The 22482-nt window shown below is 39.1% G+C and overlaps 2 protein-coding genes across 2 annotated transcripts in view; one reads left to right on the top strand and one right to left on the bottom strand.

Annotated features, from left to right (window-relative positions):
- The first annotated feature begins 1902 nt into the window (after positions 1-1902).
- On the top strand, positions 1903-20518 carry LOC118334622 (vasoactive intestinal polypeptide receptor-like). Its single transcript, XM_035670609.1, has 13 exons — positions 1903-2091; positions 3653-3746; positions 4814-4927; positions 11136-11242; positions 11340-11437; positions 12610-12739; positions 14918-15071; positions 16089-16149; positions 16525-16591; positions 16682-16773; positions 16962-17091; positions 17698-17739; positions 17880-20518. Exons 1-13 carry the CDS (start codon positions 2032-2034, stop codon positions 18060-18062), a joined length of 1332 nt encoding a protein of 443 aa, XP_035526502.1. The 5' UTR covers positions 1903-2031; the 3' UTR covers positions 18063-20518.
- A 9-nt stretch (positions 20519-20527) lies between these two features.
- The window catches only part of LOC118334818 (kelch-like protein 40a), a 5711-nt gene continuing 3756 nt past the window's right edge, over positions 20528-22482 (bottom strand). Inside the window, exons 4-6 of the mRNA XM_035670890.1 lie at positions 21832-22017; positions 21454-21603; positions 20528-21007 (exon numbers count right to left, since the gene is read on the bottom strand). Coding sequence (XP_035526783.1) covers positions 20896-21007; positions 21454-21603; positions 21832-22017 — 448 coding nt within the window. The 3' untranslated portion in view covers positions 20528-20895. The remainder of the gene's footprint in view (positions 21008-21453; positions 21604-21831; positions 22018-22482) is intronic.

Genomic DNA, 22482 nt, shown 5'->3' with positions numbered 1-22482 from the left:
CTTATGTTCATCTACACATTTGTTTAGGTTTTTTAATATTGCTGTGACACTTAGGCCCATCACAATGTTTATTTTTTGTTGATTCTGATGGCCCCTGTGGACAAAAACGGTCGTGTTTCAACTCGTTTCATTGATTTCAAGGGGAGTCCCACCAGGTGGCAGGCATTAAGAACAACTATATAGAGATATCCAATATTCTCGCTGATGGTCTTGTGTGCTTATGTAGGTCATAGAGGCAGCAGTATTAAACTGAGACTGTTTCAATAATAAAATAATACAACGGTGTAGAAATACTGTATTTCATGTAAATGTCCTGCATTCAAACTTTGATTTAAGTAAAAGTACAGAAGTATTATTTAAAAAAAAATGTCTTAAAGTATTAAAGTAAATCTAGTGGTTCTGCGAAAAATGTCCTGTGTGACTGATATATTATTATATAGGTTAGGTTAAAAACTTTATTGTGTTTGGCTTCACCACAATCAACATAGATTACACAAAAGAAAATAGTCAAATAACATCAAATTGGGAGAGCTTGGAATTCAATTATAAATACAGTTCAATAGGCCTATTACAAAAAGAGCCACAAAATGTACAAAGATATGACATTATTGATTGTTAATACTGATGCAGCGACGCATTATTAGCATTTTACTGTTGTAGCTGATTGAGGTGTGACTAGTTTTAACTACTTTATATACGGGTTGGTAGTTTAGTCCAGTGGTTCCCAATGTCAGGGGTCATGAGCTGAGTAATGGGGTAGGAAACAAGGACATTTCTGCGACACATGTTCTTAGTTTTTTTTTATGAAGTATAGTGTTACCTGTTTGGACCTCATACTGGTTTTTAAATGAAACCATCTAAAACAGGAAATGAAATGTCTCTTTGGTGGAACTGCTAACAACTCACCTGAAACATGATAAGGGGCCCCAACTATACACTGTTTTTATAAGTCACAAGCCACAAAGGGTGATTTAATATTTAACCATGAATAGTGTTTTATAAGCTGATCATATTTTTTTTGTAAATTCTGTAAAGTAGGGCTGTCACGATATCTGATTTGATGATTATTGTGGCCAAAAGAATTCACAGTAATGATACCATCACAATATAACTATATGTTTTGTCTCTTCTTTGGCAAATTGATTACAGGGAGGTGTTATGCACGCTAACTGTACAAAAGCAGGGTCAGAGCTAGAGGGGTGGCAGCCCTAAAAAACACCTGGCCAGTTTGCTCATTTTAAAAATAACATGTTAATGAAATTACCACATTTAAACAGTTATGACCACATTTTAGACTAATGGTTGGCTTACGGTCAATGAAAAAATGTCTGAAGATTTGGAAATAAAAAAAAAAAATGTAATGCCACTTTTAGATATTTCTATATAAAGGTTTAATAATGTGCCACAATAATGTAATGTTTTTGAGTTCAAATATCTTAAAATATTGATATATGTGATTGTTTGCAATTAAATCAGCATATATTTCTGCCACCCTTTAAGTCCATGCCACCCTCTGGCTACCCTATCTCTAGACCCGCCCCTGTAAAGTATGCTAAGAATACTGAGGTAAAGTACAAGTACCTGAAGCACCAAGAGAAGTTGTAGTTAAAGTTGTAGCCATAGTTACAAAATAAATGTCTCGTATTATAATAGAGTTTTGTGACATGATAACATTGAAGATGAAAGAAAGGACCAGTCGTGTCTTTATTTAATTACAGACACAGCAGTTTCTTTCTTTCTTTATGTCTACGTGTTGACGCCCTCATTCACTGACGTGCACTGATGATCTTCCATTGGTTACTTGTTTGTTGTTCAAGGTAAAGCCCGAGTGGGAGGAGGAGGAGGAGGAGGGGGAGGAGGATATCAGGAGCGGAGTAATTCACTCCACTCACAGCGCAAGAACGCACACTGTCTGCAAGGGGACACACACTAACCTGCGCCGGATTATTACTACATTTACACTTATTTTACTTTTTTTTGCTACAATATATATATTTTTTTTCTTTTAACGAATTAACTCCTCTCAAGGATATGTTGGTGGAAGTTTCAAAGAGCATATTCATCCTTCTCTGCTGCATGTTGCTGGAACCCGTGAGTATAGGCTATTTAAACACTTTTGACTTTTCTCATCACTCGAACCTGGGCTCGTTTTCAAGTATGCGCCAGTTGCTCGTCTAATTTGGCAATGTAAGGGTGAGCACGTAGATCTCTCAAGTGGATGAACCAGTTTTGGATGCAGAGCGCACCAGTGTGCCCCACTGAGGTCACTGGTCAACATGTGTGCACGGAAACTGTGGAGAGTTATATATACATTGAGTAAGGTTGTCATCGTCATGTTTTTATATTGTTATTAAAGACATTTAAGGAGAAATAATATTTAAACTTGAGCTTTTTGTTTTTTTAAAGAAGTTTTTAAAAGTCGAGAATGACTTCCTCTCCCATGGTCACAACACCAGTGTCCTCACTCCAGTTCAGCCTCTGCTCCCCATCAACACCCTCTCTTCCTCAGGCACATGCAGGCAACACCTGCAGCTTTTGAAATGACATTTGGCACCAACACCAAACATCTGGTCAGACTGTGATTGTTTTACAGTGACATTCATGTGTCTTTATGTTCTATCTGATCTCTTCTCATGGCTACAGTTAAATTGAATCACCAAGAAAAGTCCCAATGTGCATTTTGGTATCCCCATGGCGATGGCCTCTTTTGTCTGTCTCTGTGCTCTCTGGTCTCCAGCGTTCTTATCCACAACTGTCTCCTGCAGAGAAGCATGTATGATTCATGCTGGAATTCAGTTTGGAGGAGGTCAAAGCCTTAGAATAGCATGCTGGCTTTTACATCTGCATTTGTACACACTCACAGACGCTTTCAGTGCCTCTGCGTTGAAAATGAAGCAAAGAAAAAGTCAGGCAGTGTTGTTATTGCTGGCGGAGAAGCTAAAAGTAATTCTTATGATCACAGTCATGATTGTAATGATGGAGTGTGGGGAAAGTTTTCTCCTGATACTCCAACTTGCATTGCTTAAGGCAGCGCCAATCCATCACTGACAACATCTTCTCCATTCATAGTCCAGAGGTGCATCGTGGGTGAAGTAACACAGGACGTGCTGCGTAGCCTGAGGAGTGAGATAAATCATAACCTAAATGGGGGGGTCACCTTGTGTGGGGGGAGAGGCTGGAGTCATATGGGCTCATTTTGTGGCTAACAATAGCCACGTACTACCAGTCTGATTAATGCCCAGAGAGAGGACACTCATCCACCTAAGTAACAGCAATAAATCTCCCGGTCCTGCAGAGGGTCTGTATATCCTGGTGGTATAGCACTCATGGATTCAGCTTCACGTTGAACCAATTCGTGGCTGAAGATTCACTCCACATCCTCACATGCAAATCTAAGGAATATAATGGCTGAATCACAGCCTAAAGATTGATTTTGTGTCTGTCACATGTGTTGGGAAGAGAGATTAATGGGAGCCCAGGTCAGCTCATCTCAGGAACAGGAGTGAATATCTGTGTTTGCCTTGAGATGTGAAGCAATGTTGAGAGAGCACACACAGCCTTGCAGTCTTCACTAATAGACAAATGATCTCTGACTGTCACCGTGGCCTGAAGAGATATGTGGAAAACGTGTGTAAAATTGTTTTCTTCGCAGGTGTTTTCAGTGCAGAATCAGATGTGTGACATGATGAAGGAAATAGACAAGGAGAAGGACATGTGTGAGGCTCTGATTGAGAACAAAACAACAGGTATGTAGTTTTGTGTGTGTGTGTGTGTGTGTGTTTGACTTTCTTTCATTGTCCTGGCTGCACTTATTTTGTTTTCTCCTGATTTGCTTAATCCACAAGCAGGCTCTGATCGAAGTGACACAACAAGCTCTAAAGACAACAAAAGCTGTTCAAACCTCCCGTCTGGATTTACATTACACCCTGCGTGGTTGAACCCTGTTTTCCCCCTAATGCCAGCCCCTTGTCACATGTGCCTTGGTTTAATTTCAAAGAAAACTTTCTAATTGATCAGGTTCTGTATTTTCATTAAACACCATTAAGAAGAATGCAACAGCGAGTGAGCAATAATAAAACTCACTTAGCTGATTTGTTGCTTGAGTTTATTGTTGATGAAGCTGGAATTACGTGTCGCTAAGTAGGGTGTTGCATACTCACAGCACGCAGTACATAATTATGTTCTACAGAGAGATAATTTTGTTTCATTGAGCCTCTATTATCTCTGTGTGCAGCCAAAACCTCATTGATCCGAGCTGCAGGTATCACGAGACTCTGTTTACTTTCACACAATGAGAAAGTCATTAAACACTCATTATCTTTTTATTTTAGATACAACTTTGCTTCCTATAGATTTCATCAAATGTAAATGCTGCCAAATGCTCAAGGAGATGGTGTGAATATCACCTGGTAAAGTGAGCAGGTGTGCATCTAAAAGTGCTGTGACCTGATTCTGCGTCCTGAGACCGAACAAGTCTCAGTGGTCTGTTGAATTTAAAAACAGTGTGTAACAAAGGACGGGGAGCTGTTTTATTAGTCATAGTGGGGGCGTGTTAACTCAGGTCATCCGCTGTTATGGACCCGGGGCTTTAACAACAGCTGACTTGAGCCACCACATTCTGGCTGCCATGGGAACTCTGGGGCTCCACCTTCACCTGAAGCAGGTTGCTGTTTGTCCCTGAAATGGAGTCTCCTCACAACAGTTTTAGTTAGACATATAAAAAAAAAGCTGTTTTATTTTGTTATCTTGATACATGTGGTGTTTCCATGTTCGAACACGCCTTTTTTGGCCTTTCTCTTTGTCCCTCCCTCAGGTTGCAGTGGGACATGGGACAAGATCACCTGCTGGCCCAGTGCCAATGTTGGAGAGGTGGTCACCATCCCCTGCCCTAAATATCTCTTCTACTTCTCCAGGGACGTCCATACACGTAAGAATCAGGTTTATAAAGTAGGTTTTGCATATGTCTGTGTGACCCTCTGATGCCTCTATGTTTGAAAAAAAGAATAGATAAAACATGATTAAATGCCCTCTAGAGTGCATTTTCAGTGGAGAAAATGTGATGCAGTGCCATATATTATTCTTAAAATCTAAGTCACATAAGAAAATCATTTTAATCTTAACCAGGGTTTGGAACTGTTGCACTTTAAATGCATCATGACTTCCTGTGTGCTGGTGCCCCACTGCAAGCAGCTGGTGGCCTTTTTATTTTTTTTTGCCACTGCCCCTCAAACAGCCAGTCCACCACTGTGAGTTTCACAACTGTTCTGGTTCAGTCTCACTGCTCTCATCAGGTTGTTTCCAGCCACAAGCAGCTGTTTTCAGCAGCTCTAAATGACTGAGGCGGGTCCTTTATGTGTTTATACCCAATGAAGGTCATATAGACAGAAATGTAAGCAGTAAGCAAGACAGTGAGCAGGAGTCCTTCAAAGACTTTTTTTCTATACGTTTTGGAGGATCTCAGCAAAAAAAGCTTGAAAAATGTCCTGTAAGCTACCTGCTCAGACAGACGGGGTTGGCACAGCGGAGCATGTAGCTGCTGAAGAGTCAGATATTTCTCGCAGTGAATAATGTAAACCTAATATTGCTAGCAGATGTGTAAATAAACAACTGTTTGCTAGAAAGTTCAACTTTATATGTTAATAATATGTCAGTGTTGTGTTTTGTTGCGCTGCCTGAAGTGACCAAAAACTAAATTATTGCAGAACATGTTGTAATCCTATCTTTTAATGAACCTGTGTCTGTCCTAATCAAAACTGGTAGAAATGGGGCTCCATGGTAGCTCACATTTTAGAGAGTGAGTTTGACGTGAAGGTGAAGCCAACGCACAAGGGCCTTAAACGTGCATTTTGTGTAATGACCAGCAGGGGGCAGCTCCACTGGCTACAGAAAAAGTCAGATAGTATGGAGTCTTATGAGAAAATTACCCTACTTCTTGATTTATTAGCTCACACGACTTTATGGTCTTAATTGCTGATGATAAAGCAGAGTATGCTTTTAGGCATGGCTACATTACTATTGACAAGTCACTCTCAGTGAGTCCATCCGAAACTCAGATCAAACTGTCAAACTAGGCAGTGCTGATCAAATATGAAACAAGATTCTGCCTCACTTAAGATCTTTTCAGAAACATATTTTAGTGTACTGTTTATGTGTAGTATGAGAGTGTGTGTGAAAGTCGAGGCTTCAGAACGCTATTCCACAAACCAGTGGGTCTGTAGGTCTACACTTACATTCCAGCCTGCAGCCCTTGGCTGTATGTCATCCCCTCTCTCTCTCTCTCTCTCTCTCTCTCTCTCTCGCTCCACCATTCCTGTCTTCGCTTCAGCTGTCCTGGTCAAATAAAGGCAAAAAAAGCCTAAAGGAAAGAAAACTGGTACAAATTAATATATAATTATACTCATCTCCCTGATCACCTTCCAAACCTAAAGAAACATACAACCATGTAAATATTTTTATGAAATTATGACTACCCACCTTTAACTGTATCTGTAAGTAAATTAGAATATTTTTCAAAAACAAAATCACTCTTTCTAAACAATATATATAAATATTACACCAAGGATATATACCTCACTATGTCAATCCTGTAGATCCATATCTTTGAGTCTACAATTTACTTTTTAAAATTAAATTGAAATTTTTTGTAAAGGGTGTTCATGAAGGAGTTATTTTTTAAAAGAATGCCACTCATCTTCATCCTTTCTTAACCTTCCTTTTGTTGCTGATGTTCCAAACATTCCCTGCTGTTGAAGTCTTTGTCAGTATCATCATGCTCCATTTTTGAAACCAGAAATAGGAATTATGAAGTACACTGAGCATCCTAGAAGCTCATATTCATGATGCCATTCTAGCACATGATCACCTGTTGTTTCTATCTCTCCTGACACCACATCTCATATAGCCCCACAAAGTAAAGTACAGTAAAACTCAAAACACATGGCACAACTGAGTCACAGAAAGATAAATAAACCCGGCACCATCCACCCATCAAAGACGCATTCTGTTTATTTGTGCTCCTTTGATCCATAAGAAGCCTCACAGGGAAGTAATACTAATTGTGGTAAGGAAAGAAAGCCACTCTCATGAGAATTTATTAGTTTATTAGTATGTTCATTTGTCATTAATTACCACACCGAGTAGATGAAGTTGTTTATTTGTATTCAGCTAGCAGAGAAGCCTCAATTTAAACTTGGAGCCTTGAGAAATGTGCCTTTATTGAAGTTGAATCAGCTTGAAATTAGCTTGTTAAAACACTGGTATAGTTCTTTGATATGCTGTCAAAGAATATTTCTCAATAATTTAATTTATTTATAATGGATCAGACAGTTAAGTATACTATGTGTCAGTTATAGTGCCAAACCAACAGAGAATAAATCTCTACAGAGCTTTTTAGCCCTTTTAGCATATTGTTTTGGTTTTCCCGCCCACATACTCTTATGTTATGAACCTTGTTTCAGGATGCAGCTTGCAGCTTCAGCATCAAAGTGTATGCTACCTGTCCAGCACCAAATGGAAAAAACAGATATTTAGCGCATGCGTTTAGCACAGAGAAGCATTTAGCAGATAAAGAGCCAGATATTTTTTGTCAAACAGTTAATGGATACTGAAACAGAGCCAAAAGGAGAGTTAATTTTGGGCTTCTATTCGTCAGGTAGCAAAATACACTACTCTAGACAAAGGCTAGTGTTGCTTTGTTAGCTGGATGCATAATATAACACAATAACAGGTTCACTTTAACAACTTTATAATCTGCCAATATGTCAAATGTTGTGTTTTAAGCTTGTTGCTTTGCTTTCAAGAGGCTAAAAAAATCAAAAAATCTTTGGTATGTAAAGATGCACACCGATCTCTTATTGCATTAATGGGTCAGGCTAATGAAAACTCTTATAGGTCGTATCTGTATAGCTTATACCTGGCTTTGGTTGTGTGTATGACACCTGATAGGTCGGTGACATTTTCACTGCACACAAACAGCTTCACAAACTCAACCCAGATGTTCCATCACCTGTGCTGTTCCTACTTTTTAAGCTGTAAGTGACTGCAGCGCTTTTTACAAACCTGAGTGCCTCTGTAGATATGGTGATGGGGTTCCAGCCCCTGTAATCTTACCAGTATTTTCCCCATCATATTCAGGACATGAGAGCGACTCCAACCAATGATTTATCATTAGCATGTGAAGGCTCATTGCGAAATATTAGGGTTTTCTGGGAAGCTACGATGTGACCCAGATGGGAGATAGTGTGACCTGACAGAAGAGAGCACTCCAGGGAAAAGAGAGGGTGCAGATGAAGAATCACCAGATTTGTGGGGCTGAAGGCAGAAGATGTATATTTCACTGACAAAGGTTCACAGGATTAACAGGCCCCCACTGGTCAGGGACCAGGAAGAGGCAAAGAAAGAGAGAGAAGGGATTATAAGTGAGCTATGCTGCCCTGATGTGTATGATATCAATTATGCAGTAAATCAGCAAATCAGTGCAGGTCTCTGCTGGTTAACCCTACTCTGATCTCAGGTCATGTAAGGAGGACTTAATTAAGGGATGATAAATGGTCTGGGATTCTGTGGCTTGTAAATTACTGTTGCAGTCGGGTGAGAACCTTTTTATCTTCAAACGTGAGCATTACAGGAACAAAGAAAAACAGCCTTGTTTGTGTAGCTTGACCGCTGTACATTTTTCAATTTATTCATTTTATTCTGAAAAGGTCTCACAAACCGTAGACATCAGAGAATCCTTGATGAATGATGTATATTTTTTAAGAAGTTTCCCTTTTTGTGAAATTATAATGTCAGAAAAGTCCATTTAGTTTCATTTCTAATGCATTCACTGTCAGTAAGTTGCGAAAGCCTCATGTTATTGACACATCCCGAGCCATTCATTTTAAAAGCCTCACACACAAAAAAACAAGCATTACGAAACGTGGCGCCACAGAGATTCAGGGCCAAGTCATAAATTTAGTTGAGACAGAGTTTGCCATTCTCATGAACTCTTTACCTAGTAGGTCTAACACAAACACACAGTCATTCATCTCTTTCAATAACACAGGCGACTCACCCTCTCTGCAAGTGATAGAGTGCCTGGCTGTCAATGGTTACACCTACAAGCCATAATATTCCGTTGAGCTGAAGATAATCATTGCGTGCTAATATGAATCTTCCTCAAAGATAGAAATAGGATAAAGCATTTGACTCACAACACTGACTGAGTAAAAAAAAAAAAGCCTAGAAATTAAAAACAATGATGGGATGATTAACTCGTTTGAGCTCTTCTTGTTGTCGTGCATGACACTGAAAATCCTTGCAGTCATGTTTTGGGGGATGATGAAAGCATTCTTCTGGCAATCCCTCAAACAAGCCAAATCCAGTGGTGGCATGGACTGAAACAGCAGGGGCTTATCATCGCCTTTGTGTCTTGTCATGTTGTTTGAGGAAGCTAAGCCTCCGTCTTCTCTGCAATACGCCACTCAGGTATTTGTGAGCTGGCCATATTTTAATGCCAAATACATTCTAAGACTTTGGATTGTTGGTCATTTCCCAACTCTGTCTTGACTTGATAGTGGCTGTGGAGCGATATGGTTGGGAAATGTGAGGAATGTCCTACATTTAGATTTCTACAGCGGTATTCAGTGCATGGATTAATTTGTCGCCAGCACACGCAGCTTTCATTCTTCATTGACAGGGAACGAGATGGGGAAATGCGACAAATAAATATTACACAATAAGAGCTAAATCACAGAGATGTCAGTCAGTGCTTCTCGTTGCTGGTTCCAGGATTATATATGTCTCATGAATGCAGGAGGGGTTTTCAATCTAATTAATTATTAGTGTCCAATCTGAGCAGTGATGCATTTCCTTCCTGTTATTTAGGAAACATATTCTGTTTTATTGTAGCTCAACATTTTGCCCAACATCTGCACATCTAGCACATCTAAAGGAAATGATATGGTCTAATGGCGAAATGCATTTTCAAAGGATTTTGATGGGCACTCTTGTCCATTTCATACCTTTATCTTTCAATCTTTTCATAGCTTTATATTATATTTAACCAGCGTGCTTCCACCATATTCCACCAAGTACATTTCAGTTGGATGAAGTTAGAAGTGACATTTACTAAAATAGCTCTCAGTGAAATAAATACAACTGAATAATACTTAACATTCAGTATTCAGAACAACATTCAACATTTTCGTTTTTGTAATGTACTTATTGTGCAGCGGTCATTTACTAAGAAGTAGCTACATGTATAATATATGTGTAAAATGAAAGAGTCCCTCTCTTGCATTATACATAAAGCTACTTGTCATGTAAGACAAGACATGAATGTACAAATCCATTCCCCTTTTTATTTGTTTCTGTATCCATTGATTTAATCTGTAATCTGTGCTCAAGCCTGCTATACTCTACAGAACACCTGCTGAACTATACTCGGAAAAGCTCTACTTTACTGACCTCTATTCTACAGTCTTTTGAGTAGAGTAGACTAGAGTAGCTCTACTGTACTGTAGTTGAGCTCTGTAGAGCTCTACAATGCTCTATTCTAGCTCTAGTCTAATGAACTCTAGTTTACTGTACTTTACACAGCTATACACAGCTCTACTCTTTTCTAATGAACTCTAGTCTACTGTACTTTACTCTGCTCCTCCAATCTCCTCTCAGATGAAAGTGCCCTCTCCTCTCTTTATGGTCAGTCTTATGCACTTGGACCTTTCACTTCTGCCCCCATGGGCAGACCAGAGTAAAAATATCTCTCTGCTCGACTGTTGGCCTCCTGGTGTGTGTGCAGCCTGAGAGTAATTAGGAAACAGATGGAGGCAAATACACATGGGAACTGTCCCAGCATCTCTGAGCCGGTGGGACGACTGATCCCCTTCACTCATTCCTTCCATTTCCTTTTAGCATTTGGGAGTATTCCAGAGAGACCTATACATCTCAGTCTGACATAATTAAGTGTGAGTAAATATAGGAGAAGTTTTCATGGCGACCCTCCCTCCACCCCCAAACACACATATACACACAATTTTATATTAATATTATTACTACAATAGTTGTAAATGAAACACATTTAATCTGTCGCAGCTAATTAGTTGTATTCCTGGAAGAGTAATGTTGAATATTCCCTCTGTCCCTCTGTTCATTAGGTAACTTGTCAAAGACCTGCACTGAGGATGGCTGGACCCCAATCAGTATAGACTCCTACATAATGGACTGTGGCTACAACCCCAACAGCACCATAGATGATAACACGGTCAGTATGGCAACCATGGTTACCAAACTCCTCCAGCCCTATGTTGCTACTGCTGCTGGATGAACTGTTTTCACTGAGTGTGTGAACATTTTTGCAGGGAGAATTCTTCGACGCCATCAAAGTGGGTTACACCATTGGTCACAGTGTGTCGCTCATTTCTCTGACGATCGCCATCATCATACTGTGTCTCTTTCGGTAAGGAGATCCAACAAAATGCTACTTAATGTCCCCGCGTAAAGACAATCAGACACCTTTTTCCATCATTTAGAGTGATAAAACCCGTTGATCTCTCAGTTCACACCATACTTCCTGCATTTTATAGAGGTTTTACTGTGTTTTTCACACAGTAATGTGTCTCTGCCAGATTCTGTGGGACAAGACGTCCAAATCTGACATTATCTCCTCTTGCAACATTTCTCAAACAAAGCGGTCAACTGCAAGCAGTCATAAAATCAGGCCATTTACAGGCTGCTGTTCACAGCATGTTCCTTTTTGACTTTCACGTTCTGGGATTGCAGAGAAAAACTGTGTGAGTGCACGTTGGCATGACCTAGCACTCATCATTTGAATAATAAGTGGCTGGTGTGTGTGGCTTCTAATAAACAACGCAGTCTGTTCATTTGGGTGTGTTTGCATGTGGAGTGTTTGCATGTTACGGGCTAAACAACAAGAGATTTGTTTACTCCTCTGGCTTATGAAATGCCAATGGTTTGGACTCTGGAGCAGAGACACAGGATGTGAACAGCGTTTGCTGTTTATGTTCGGCTGCAGACGCCGTGTTCAGGCAGCTGGTTGATGCTGTGTGTCATCGCACCCATCCTGCTGGGATGACTCGCCTGATGGGTTTACACAATTCACCCCCAATCATAAGCTCACCAGGAAGGCATTTGTTCGAGAAGACCCAGAAAAGATCATTCATATTTTTAAAAAAAACCCTGATTTGTTCTTATTTACCTCTTTGCTAAATGTCAAGTCAGGGCTTTTTACATTTGTTTCTGCCTGATAAATATATGTTTCACTGGAAAATTACAGTGCAAATTAAGCATGAAACATACAGGTGGCTTTTCTTGACAATTGCATGGTTTATATGTAGCTTGACATTTAGATAATAGCACAGTAGGAGCACTTTGCAAGGCAATGTACAGTAAGTGCATATAATGACTACTCTCCTCAGCTAAAATTCACATTCTTTCTGTGTTTTCTTGACCATTTTTTTGTGCTTTTGTGCCATAAACACACACTTTATCAGATGATTTTTTGGGATAGGCCATGTAAATAGTTCAATTGAAATGTTTAATCAAAGGGAATTCATGTTGCTTTTCCTTCTTGATTGAAATCACCAACAGTATATTTGTCTTCTTTTACAGGAAGCTGCACTGCACAAGGAACTACATCCACATGCATCTGTTTATGTCTTTTATACTGAAAGCCGTGGCTGTTTTCATCAAGGACGTGGTTCTGTATGACGTCGGGGAGACAGACAATTGCCAGTCAACTGTGAGTACTCTGCACACTCTGTACTCCTAAAGGCTCCTACCTCGCTCGCCAACAAGTCCATTTTATTAGAAAAACTCCACATTTTATTGATGTTCTTCCCTCATACATCAAGTTAACTCGTCCGTCTGATATACGAATGGCAGCCAGCTTTTTTTTTTTCCTTGGCTGAGGCGAACAGCATCTATTCAATAACTCACTCCGACTTTACTGACTTTAATGCTTTGTCTCGGAGTTTACTTAACATGCGAGCGCTCAAGTGCCTCTGGGTGTAGCAGTGTTTGCCAAGTCCCTTCCACTCCTGAGACGACGTTCCTTCATTCATCTGTCCAGCAGGATGTTGTGAGAGTTCCTGTTTGCTGAACATTAAGCCTGAATTACCAAGAGCTTTGTCAATGACACAGTTTTCATATCTAGTTTTAATCACCTTGTCGCGACAGTATGACTATAGTGACAATATAAAAACAGTATAAGTGCTAAGTTAAGATAAGGAGTTAGATAAGCTACTGATTGGTCATACTAGGGCTATTTTATTCTCATTTGATTGATCAAGTCACCAATGTTAGTTTCTCAGGTCTTGCTCCAGCTGAATCCACTGCTTTATTACCAGAAGATTAGATCCACAAACCACCTGGTTGAGTGTTAATGGCTGAGCTTAGATATTTCCTCCTCAGGGTACACACATAGTCCTGGTCCAAACACAGCTGCTAATACTCTCAACTATTTATAAACTCAACATAAAAAATGTAGAAAGCAACCTATTAAAGGGGAACTGATTTGATACATCGAGATCAGTTTACTCCTCATGAAGAGCACCTCTCCACCTTTGAAAATGCTTAAGAGCCAAGTGAAACCTCATTCAAAATCGTTTAAAGCGTTGGTTAATATCATGGATATTGAAAAACCAAGTTACAAGTATACATAGCATGCTGGTACATTTCCATGGGAATTGTATTTTTTTGTGCTAACAAGTTAGTCATTGTTCACTTTGTTACAAAGGTTTTAGCTCCTAATAGCAAGTGCTCTTGTAAATACTTATTAATCTTAGAATATGAAGAGTAACCCCTGGGAGAATGTATTACTTTTTCTAGAAGAACAATAAAAGAAAGCTCTATGAGAGATTGCATTGCAAAGTGCATATCACCACCTACTGTACACACACTTAACTTAATCAACTGACTAAATCAATGTTATTTAGCTAAAACAATGTCTTGTTAGGAGTGCCACTTTAAAGGTCCAGTGTGTAATATTTAGGATCTACAGATCTACAGATGCCGCAGGTTGCCACGTTGAACCACCATGTTTCTACAGTAGCCCAAAACGGACAAACCGAACAGTAGATAGGACTGCAACTACACTGCTAGATGCCACTAAATCCTACACACTGGACCTTAAAAGTGACACAAAATGAAACTTTTGAAAGTAGGAATAACACAATTGTCCTCTTTACAAATGAAAACTTATAACAAGCACCAAGCAAAGCACTCAGAGGTTTTACCTCTACACCCTTAGTTGGTCTGGTATGGGCAGTGGCTTATGGCAGCTGTGATACCAGATTAAACTAGATATTGTTTTACTGTATGAGTTACTTTGCTGACTCTTCTTGTGTTACTGTTATACTCCATTCAGTTGTTTACGCTTACCCATCATTGTCACAATGGGCATTGTTCAGAAAAGTTACATCCTTGCTGCCTTGCTTTAAGCTATTCAGTGACTGTTGCCTCCCTTCTTACAAATATTTCTCTTACTAATATTACACCTACTGAGCAACCGAATACCGTATCTTCCCATGGTACTGTGAGGAGCTTTAGATAGAAAAATGAACACGAATCTCGAATGCACTTTGATTGCAGGTTTAATTACTCTAGCAGTCTTAATTAGTGTAATCAGCACAACCATAAGATGACCCCTGTAGGATTTTGTCTGATTACATCATGCTCATATTAAAGTAATAATGACTGACTCCTCACTGCTGCTTTTGAAAAGTGACTTGTCAAGTCTAACAGATCGTTTTCAGATAAGTGAGTCATCAATATTAATTTTAGAGTAATTTGCTAAAAACATTCTCTGTGTAGCCTCATCCACTGGCAACAAAACTTGTCTTCATCATTTGGAGTGACGAATGTGTTCATCTACATTCTGGCGATGCAATAAGCCACTAACATCCAGGCTCTCCTGTAGGTTGGCTGCAAGGCAGCGATGGTCTTCTTCCAGTATGGGATCATGGCGAGTTACTTCTGGCTGCTGGTGGAGGGCCTCTATCTCCACACTCTGTTAGCTGTTTCCTTCTTCTCTGAGAGGAAGTACTTCTGGTGGTACATCCTGATTGGTTGGGGTACGTGCCAGCCTCTTTACCATATGTTGATGAATACAGATAGCTCACACAAGCTCATATACAACATTTGATCCATCCATTTTTCTGAAGTGGCAGCCAGAAATCATCAAATGCTCATCAAGTCACATTCACCAGGCTACTTGAAGGTCTGTTTTGTCTTTACAAACAGCCACAACCTACGTGATCGTATTTAAATTAATTTATAAGTGAGGTTTTATACATGCATGGTAAAATACTGTACCTTCCCCCTGCATATGAATGAGTCTTGCTGGCAGTCTTAGATTAGCAGCAGCAAGCAGCTGCCACTCTGCTGTTGTTGTTATAATTGAGTCCAAGAGTCTTGCTTGTGATGCTCTTAGAATAGCTCATTTAATGAATTCAGGCTTCTATGGCAGACATAACATGTGAATAAAATGAATTTAAACTTGAAATAAATTTTGATATTGCTAATGGATAGATACATTTGGCAACGAGGACGCTTCGTTGGAAGATATAAAAATATACACGCAGTATATTCACCCAGAAGTACTAACTCAAGCCCTCAAGAGCTTTCATCTTAAAAACATTTCTCCCTACATTTTCATCCTTCCGAACATTTATTTCGGTGTCAAAATTCCAGTGCCTTTGAAATGTATATTTAGCAACCATTCCCCAAAATTTCGGATGTTCTTTTTCCATCACACCAGTAAAGTAACACTATAAAAAGGCCTGAAATGGAGCAGGAAAATGGAAACAAGCCTGTGACTTTCCTGCAGATACCCAGGATGTGCCAATATTGGCACAGAGCACATATGAGTCCAGTTAAAAATGATAAGCATACCCAAAAGGCAATATTACTTTAGCAATAAAATCATCCAAAAGATTAACAGTGTGTACACGCTCAAGGCTCACTGTCATATTTGGTGGTGTTGAGTCAGTGTGTTGTTTGTTTCACCAGTGGACATAATTAATAGTTTCTCTCTGTGACATGGAGATTATTTTAGAGTTGAATTGTACAAATTCTGTTTATGTTTGCAGGGGCTCCAACCATCTTTATCTCAGCATGGGTGATTACAAAGGCTTATTTACATGATCCTGGGTGAGTAAAACATTTGTCTCTGTTTTAATCCTGTTGATTAAAGTAATTTATCAGTTCAGCTGATTTAAAATGAGTAGAATAACATTTACACACTCAAAATAACATTTAGGTTGAAACTGTAGATTTCTTTATTATATTAGATCAATAGTTCAAATAGACAAGGAAGCTAAAAGAACAAATTTTCTTTAGATTGTCCAAAGGTAGATTTTAGGATCAGGTTTTTTTCAGGTAATTCTTTAAGTTTAAGTCACAAAACTTCTAATCTTGTTTCCCCATCTGTTCCTGTAGTTAATCCTCTCTGCCTTTGCAACAACAAGGGCTTGTTTAATCTTTGTTTACTTTTGTTTATGTGTGTTTGTAACTCTCTTCTGATAGATGCTGGGAGATAATTGATGACAATCCATGGTGGATCATCAAAACACCTATTTTAGTCACCATTCTTGTGAGTCACGACGCCTCTTCATAACATTTTAACTGCTGTTCTGCTTAATGCAATCACATTAACCATTTTTATTTTTTACTCTCCCGGCAGGTGAACTTTTTCCTCTTCATCTGTATAATCCGGATTTTGCGACAGAAGATGAATTGCCCTGACATCGGAAGAAAGGAATCCAATCAGTACTCGTAAGGTTTTCAGTGCCGAATGTCAACATCTCTATCATAGCATGCATTTTCATAAGGTGACAATGAATAAATAATTTTTCGGCCATGATGTTGTTAGTGGTGAGCAATAATAGATTTTGCTTAGTGACGAGTATAGCCTTGACTCTAGCTTTCGTGGGGTGAACTCATTTTTATACCTTTTGTTTTAGGAGACTGGCAAAATCCACTCTGCTGCTGATACCTCTCTTTGGCATAAACTACATTATTTTTGCCTTCATCCCTGACGACATCCACCCACAAGTGAGGATGGTGTTCGATCTTATTCTGGGGTCATTTCAGGTAACGTCCATAACAGGTGTCAAATTACAACATTACAATTTTTCAAACGTCAGACCGAAGCAGCGCTACATATTGATGAATTAGGGGTTTAATGTATCTAATTTTGATGATGACATGCTTGCCGTGTTGTGTTGGGAAAGATCTGCGCCACAAATCACCAGATAGAAAGCAGAAGTGGCTTTATTCAGTAAAGTTACATAAAAAAAAGTTTGGTAACAGGAAGACAGTTTGTCCGATTAAGCAAATGAATAGTTTGTTTAGCTGACATATTTAATTTTGTATGCTTGAATAAGGAGGTTACTGATTTACTGAGTATTAAATTGAATGTGAGCGCTGAGAGCCAAGTGCAATGATGGAAACCTAGCGATGGAAAGTATTCCGAATTTATAACTGTTTTAAGCTCAGAATGATATCTCCTGGGAAAAATTCCCAGAGATGTAAATAATGAACCTCCTGTCTGAGCCTGAAGTTGGTCATCATCTTACCATCATTATTCATACACAAACATTTTGAGTGTTTCCCCAGCTGTACTATAACACTAGTATGTCTTTTCAACAACAGCTCTTATTGGGCAGTACATTTTATCCACTTCTCTCTCTTCTTCAGGGTTTCGTTGTTGCCGTTTTATACTGCTTTCTGAATGGAGAGGTAAGTAAATTCAAACAAAAACAGCTCTTTAAGATGTTTGATGTCCTTTTTACGTCACCAAATCAAATTTTTCTTCCCCTCTCCACCCTCTTAACGCCCCCTCTTCATCCTGTTTGTCAACCTCCTCTCCTCTCCCTCAGGTGCAGGCGGAGATTAAGCGTAAGTGGCGCAGATGGATGCTGCAGAGGTTCCTGGGGGCTGACACAAAGTACCAGCAGCCCTCCAACGGCAACAACTTCAGCACCCAGATCACCATGTTGACCAAATGCAGCCCCACAACACGCCGGGCATCTGAGTGTCAGGAGCACCTCTCTGCCATCTGAAACCCATCTAAAAGTGAACTCACCTCATTGTTTTTATCATTATGTGCTGAATGCGTGCACTGTTGCAGTGTAATTGATATTAGTTACTGAAAGTCATTTTGACATTTTAGTTCTGGAGCTAATATTTGTCCATTGTAACTTTATCCACTGCAGTGTTTTCTTGCCAGGGTGGAAAGGCAACTGAAACCAACTACAGAACACATCACCTGTTTAGTAAATAAGTTACATTAACTTAACAAGAGGAATTGAAATTTTCACGGACTGTTCCAATATAGCTTTGATCAGTGAGGAACTTCCATTGTATTGGAGGTTGACCACACTAACCACATTGACGTTCATGTGTATAACAGCCAGTGTCACACTGATATTATAGGCAAACAGTTTAGTTCCTTCCACAGTGTAAAATTTTGTTGAGATCACATGATGAGTAAACCTGAACTGACAACTGACAATTTGTTGAAAATAAATTCACAGAATAAAATGAACAAAGTATTTTATAAGTAATGCACTACAGAAATCTGCTGGGAGGACAGAGATCTTTGTGACCACTATGTGAATTAAAGGGAACTGGAGCTCTTGGCCAGCGTTTTCCATCAGATGTTAAGCGATAGATGGATAGAGCCAGAGATGAGCTGTGTCTTATAAGTAGCAAGATGTTTATTAAAAGGGTGTGTTACACAAGAGGACTCCAAGCACTTAACATAATGACTCATGTGGCTTAGGGAACTGATGGTAACAACATTAATGACATTGTCAGGCTGTCATGAACAGTGGTCACTGAGGAGGAATCTATAGCATAACCAACATACTGGACGTTCCTATCCTGTCTACTATCCTGTCTATGACAGTTTTATACGGGGCATACACTCTGCTGAATTACTGCCGGATAACATTCCAGAGGAGACACTAAAGCTCCCGCTTGTGAAATTTATCTGGGATTACAGAGGCTTTTAGTTTTGTCTGAGTGCGCACTCAGTTCATTTTTACTATTTCTGCAACTAATGGACCAGATGTATTCCTTTATTAGTCCATAATACACAACATTGTGAATAAACATGTGGCAACAGTGATTAACTTCCATTAACTGGATTGCATGGACAAGTCATGTCATTGCAGTGATTGTTAGTTATTTATTCTATTCTATTCTATTCTATTCTATTCTATTCTATTCTATATTTAGATATTAAATGAATATGGTATTGCATCCTACTGTTTTTAGCCACTAGCAGCATGGCTCTGTGCATTGTCAGCACACCACTTTGGTCCAGTCTGGATATGGATATACTGTATGGATAGATTGCCATGACATTTTGTACAAATATTCATGGGTGAATCTTAATGACTTTGATGATCCTCTGACTTTTTATCTAGCTCCACCAGCAGGTCAAAGTTTCCAATTATATCTAATGAAATATGTCATCATCTACAAGATGGATTGGGACAATATGTTTTACAGACATTCATTATTCCTTTTAGATGAATTGTAATGACTTTGGTAATCCCCTGACTGTACCGCTAGCACCAGTGTAAGGTTTAAATTTGTGGTTTCAAGGGAAATGTCTCATCAACTTTTGAAGTAATTGCTGTGAAATGTGTTTCAGACATTCATGTTCCAAACCCAGATGAACTGTAATAATTATGATTTTACTTTTCATTTAGAGACATCATCAAGTAAAAAGGCCAATTTGTCTGTCTTTGATTTGACTAAATAACTACAAAACCTATGACATTCCCATCAGCCTCAACTATACTTTGTATTTAGTGCTAACTAACAAATGTTAGCATGCTAACACCTTCTAAACATCAGCTTAGCTGTATTATCTTGATGTAATAGAGTTTATCAAGCTATATGACACCATGCATGATGGTGTCAACTCTCTCTCTCTCTCTCTCTCTCTCTCTCTCTCTCTTTGTGTGTGTGTTTAATAATGTTTTCAAACATTTATTTGAAGCCACCTCCTGCTAAAAAAAGACATTTTAGACGTTAATATGAACAGGCAGTGACAGTGTCACATTTCATTAAGGGGAAACATGTTGGAGTTTGATGTTTATTTTAGTTCCCCTTCTTGTTGTACTAGTGTGTGTGTAAACCTGAAACTGAACTGAAACTAACTGAAAGTACCTCACGCTCAATATCACACACAGCTGTTGTATATAATGTGAAACTGTATATACGGCTAAAGAATTTGTTTATAATGTGTTTTTCGTGGTGATGACTTATAGTGCTCAGGTGTCAACTGGAAATTGATGTTTACATTTAAAACTGTGCGTTCCTCACTCATGCTATTTGCATGATGTCAATAAAGTGTCTCTTAATTGTTGTAAAGTGTGTGTAAATATGGTGTCCTGTACAGTATGTGGAATCATCTGTAAAGATGTTATTGAACAAAATGTCAGACTGAATAAAACCATTTGCACTGTGGACAGGCCTTCTGTTGTTCCAACTAAAAGTGAGACAGAGTCAGTTAAAGCAATTCAATCCACCCTTATCTTTATTTGTGCTTTAAATAAAGCAAACTGGTAATAAAGAAAATTCATGAAATAATATAACAAAAAACAGATGTACAAATCAACATTTTAGCTTTTTATAAAATACATTTGACTCATGTTGTTCACCTTCACTTAGACATGCATGTGTCTCCCCCTGCTGGTAACATGAGATAAAACAATTTGTTGCTGATTTTCTTAACCCCTTATCATCTTCCGAGACCAAATTCACTTGTTACCCTTGAAACATCCCGTACCCTAAGCTAATTTTGGGCCAGTGTCCATAATGAGTGCACTCATTTACATCAATGCTAATGTTACATCATTAAGCTCATAGCACCAACAGTTATAACTTGGTGAGACGCAGAGTGTTGAGACGCACTGGAAGAATAGTGGCTCCCTCCGCATAGCTTATCTCCCGCAAAATCCCATTCCAGCACTTCTCTGACTCATCATATCTGTGGGAAACATAAATATGTTAGTGTATGGTGCTCTTATAGTGGCACAAGATAGAACACAGTAATAATACATCTCAATGCCTTTCATTTACAGAGAATGACATGAAAGGGAGTTTTTGGTGTTGCTCCAATGATAACAATATAGGGGGGAAAAGTAGTATAGTATAGGAAGTTCATTTCTTTTGTTTTATGTATATATGTATAGAAATCAAACTTTCATGGCATACATCCTGTCAATAGCAGTGAAAAGCTCATTAATATGACAGTTCAGTCCCATTTATGAGGGTTTCAATATTTGGAGGATGGTAATCTTATTCCCACATAACAATAATAAACAATACAAATAAACAGAGAAAATGGTTGGGTTTTTTCTTTTGTATTTCAGTCATTGTGATCACATTATAATGACTCATCATGCGTATTGAGTGAATAAAGGGCGCTCTGACCTCCAGATGTCAGTCATCTCTGTTGGGACGGGCTCCTCACTGGTTTCACTGGGCATCATGGCAAAGCCCCCCAAAGCATATAAGAAGTCTCCCATCGAGACCAGATTGAGAGAGCTGCGCTCCTGAGGGAACTCTGTGAATTCAGACCACCTGGAGCACAACAGGACAATAACCCACGCACACACACACACAAACACAATGAAGTGATAAGTAAGCTGCTATATCACTGTATGATACCCACAGCAACGCATAGAGTGCTATTTTATGACCTAATGATCTGCCATTCACGCCCAGTGAGTCATTTCACTACTGTGGACAGATGCTTCGCCTCATAACGATGAGATAAAGTGGGTAATATAAAAAAAGCAGTTGTCTCACTTGTTGGTGGCAATATCGTAGACCTCCACAGAGCTGGTGAGGCCTGCGTCTGTTACCCCCGTCACAGCGTAGATCTGGTCTTTGTGGACTGTGATACCAAACAGGGAGCGGGCTGTCTTCAGAGGAGCCAGGTCCTTCCACTCAAACTTAGTGGGGTTGTAGACAGAGACTCTTCTCATGCATTTCCTGCGTAAAAAAAACAAGTTCAGTTTACTTGTCACAAGGAGTAGCACTCAGCCTGTACTCACAGTTGTATAACGTTTGATGTTTGTATAATGATGTCCTTAGGGTTGGCTTGTACTTGAAACTTTTGAGAATTTCTTAACTGAAAGCATTACAAACAGGTGTGGAGTTTAAAAGGAGGGAAAATAAGAGGCAGGGAGGGGCTAATGAAAGATGCTGTTGTGCTACATTATATGTAGAAGTAGAAGTATAGTAGGATCCAGTGTTTTTGGAGCTTGTCTCAGGACATCTTGGCCTATGTTGCCTCAATTTTTAACCATACTGATTGGTTTAGTTCTTAAATGTCAAATTTTTGTGATATCCAAAGTGATACCTGCTGTTACGAAATGTATAAATGAGTAATTGAGAAAGACATACCTTAAGCATCCTCTACAGACAGGTATTACAATATATACAAATAGTCTGCTT

This window comes from Morone saxatilis, unplaced genomic scaffold (assembly GCF_004916995.1).
Source record: "Morone saxatilis isolate NCDOM2014 unplaced genomic scaffold, NCSU_SB_2.0 Contig23, whole genome shotgun sequence".
Lineage (NCBI taxonomy): Eukaryota > Metazoa > Chordata > Actinopteri > Moronidae > Morone > Morone saxatilis.
This window is presented reverse-complemented; position numbering and strand designations above follow the sequence as displayed.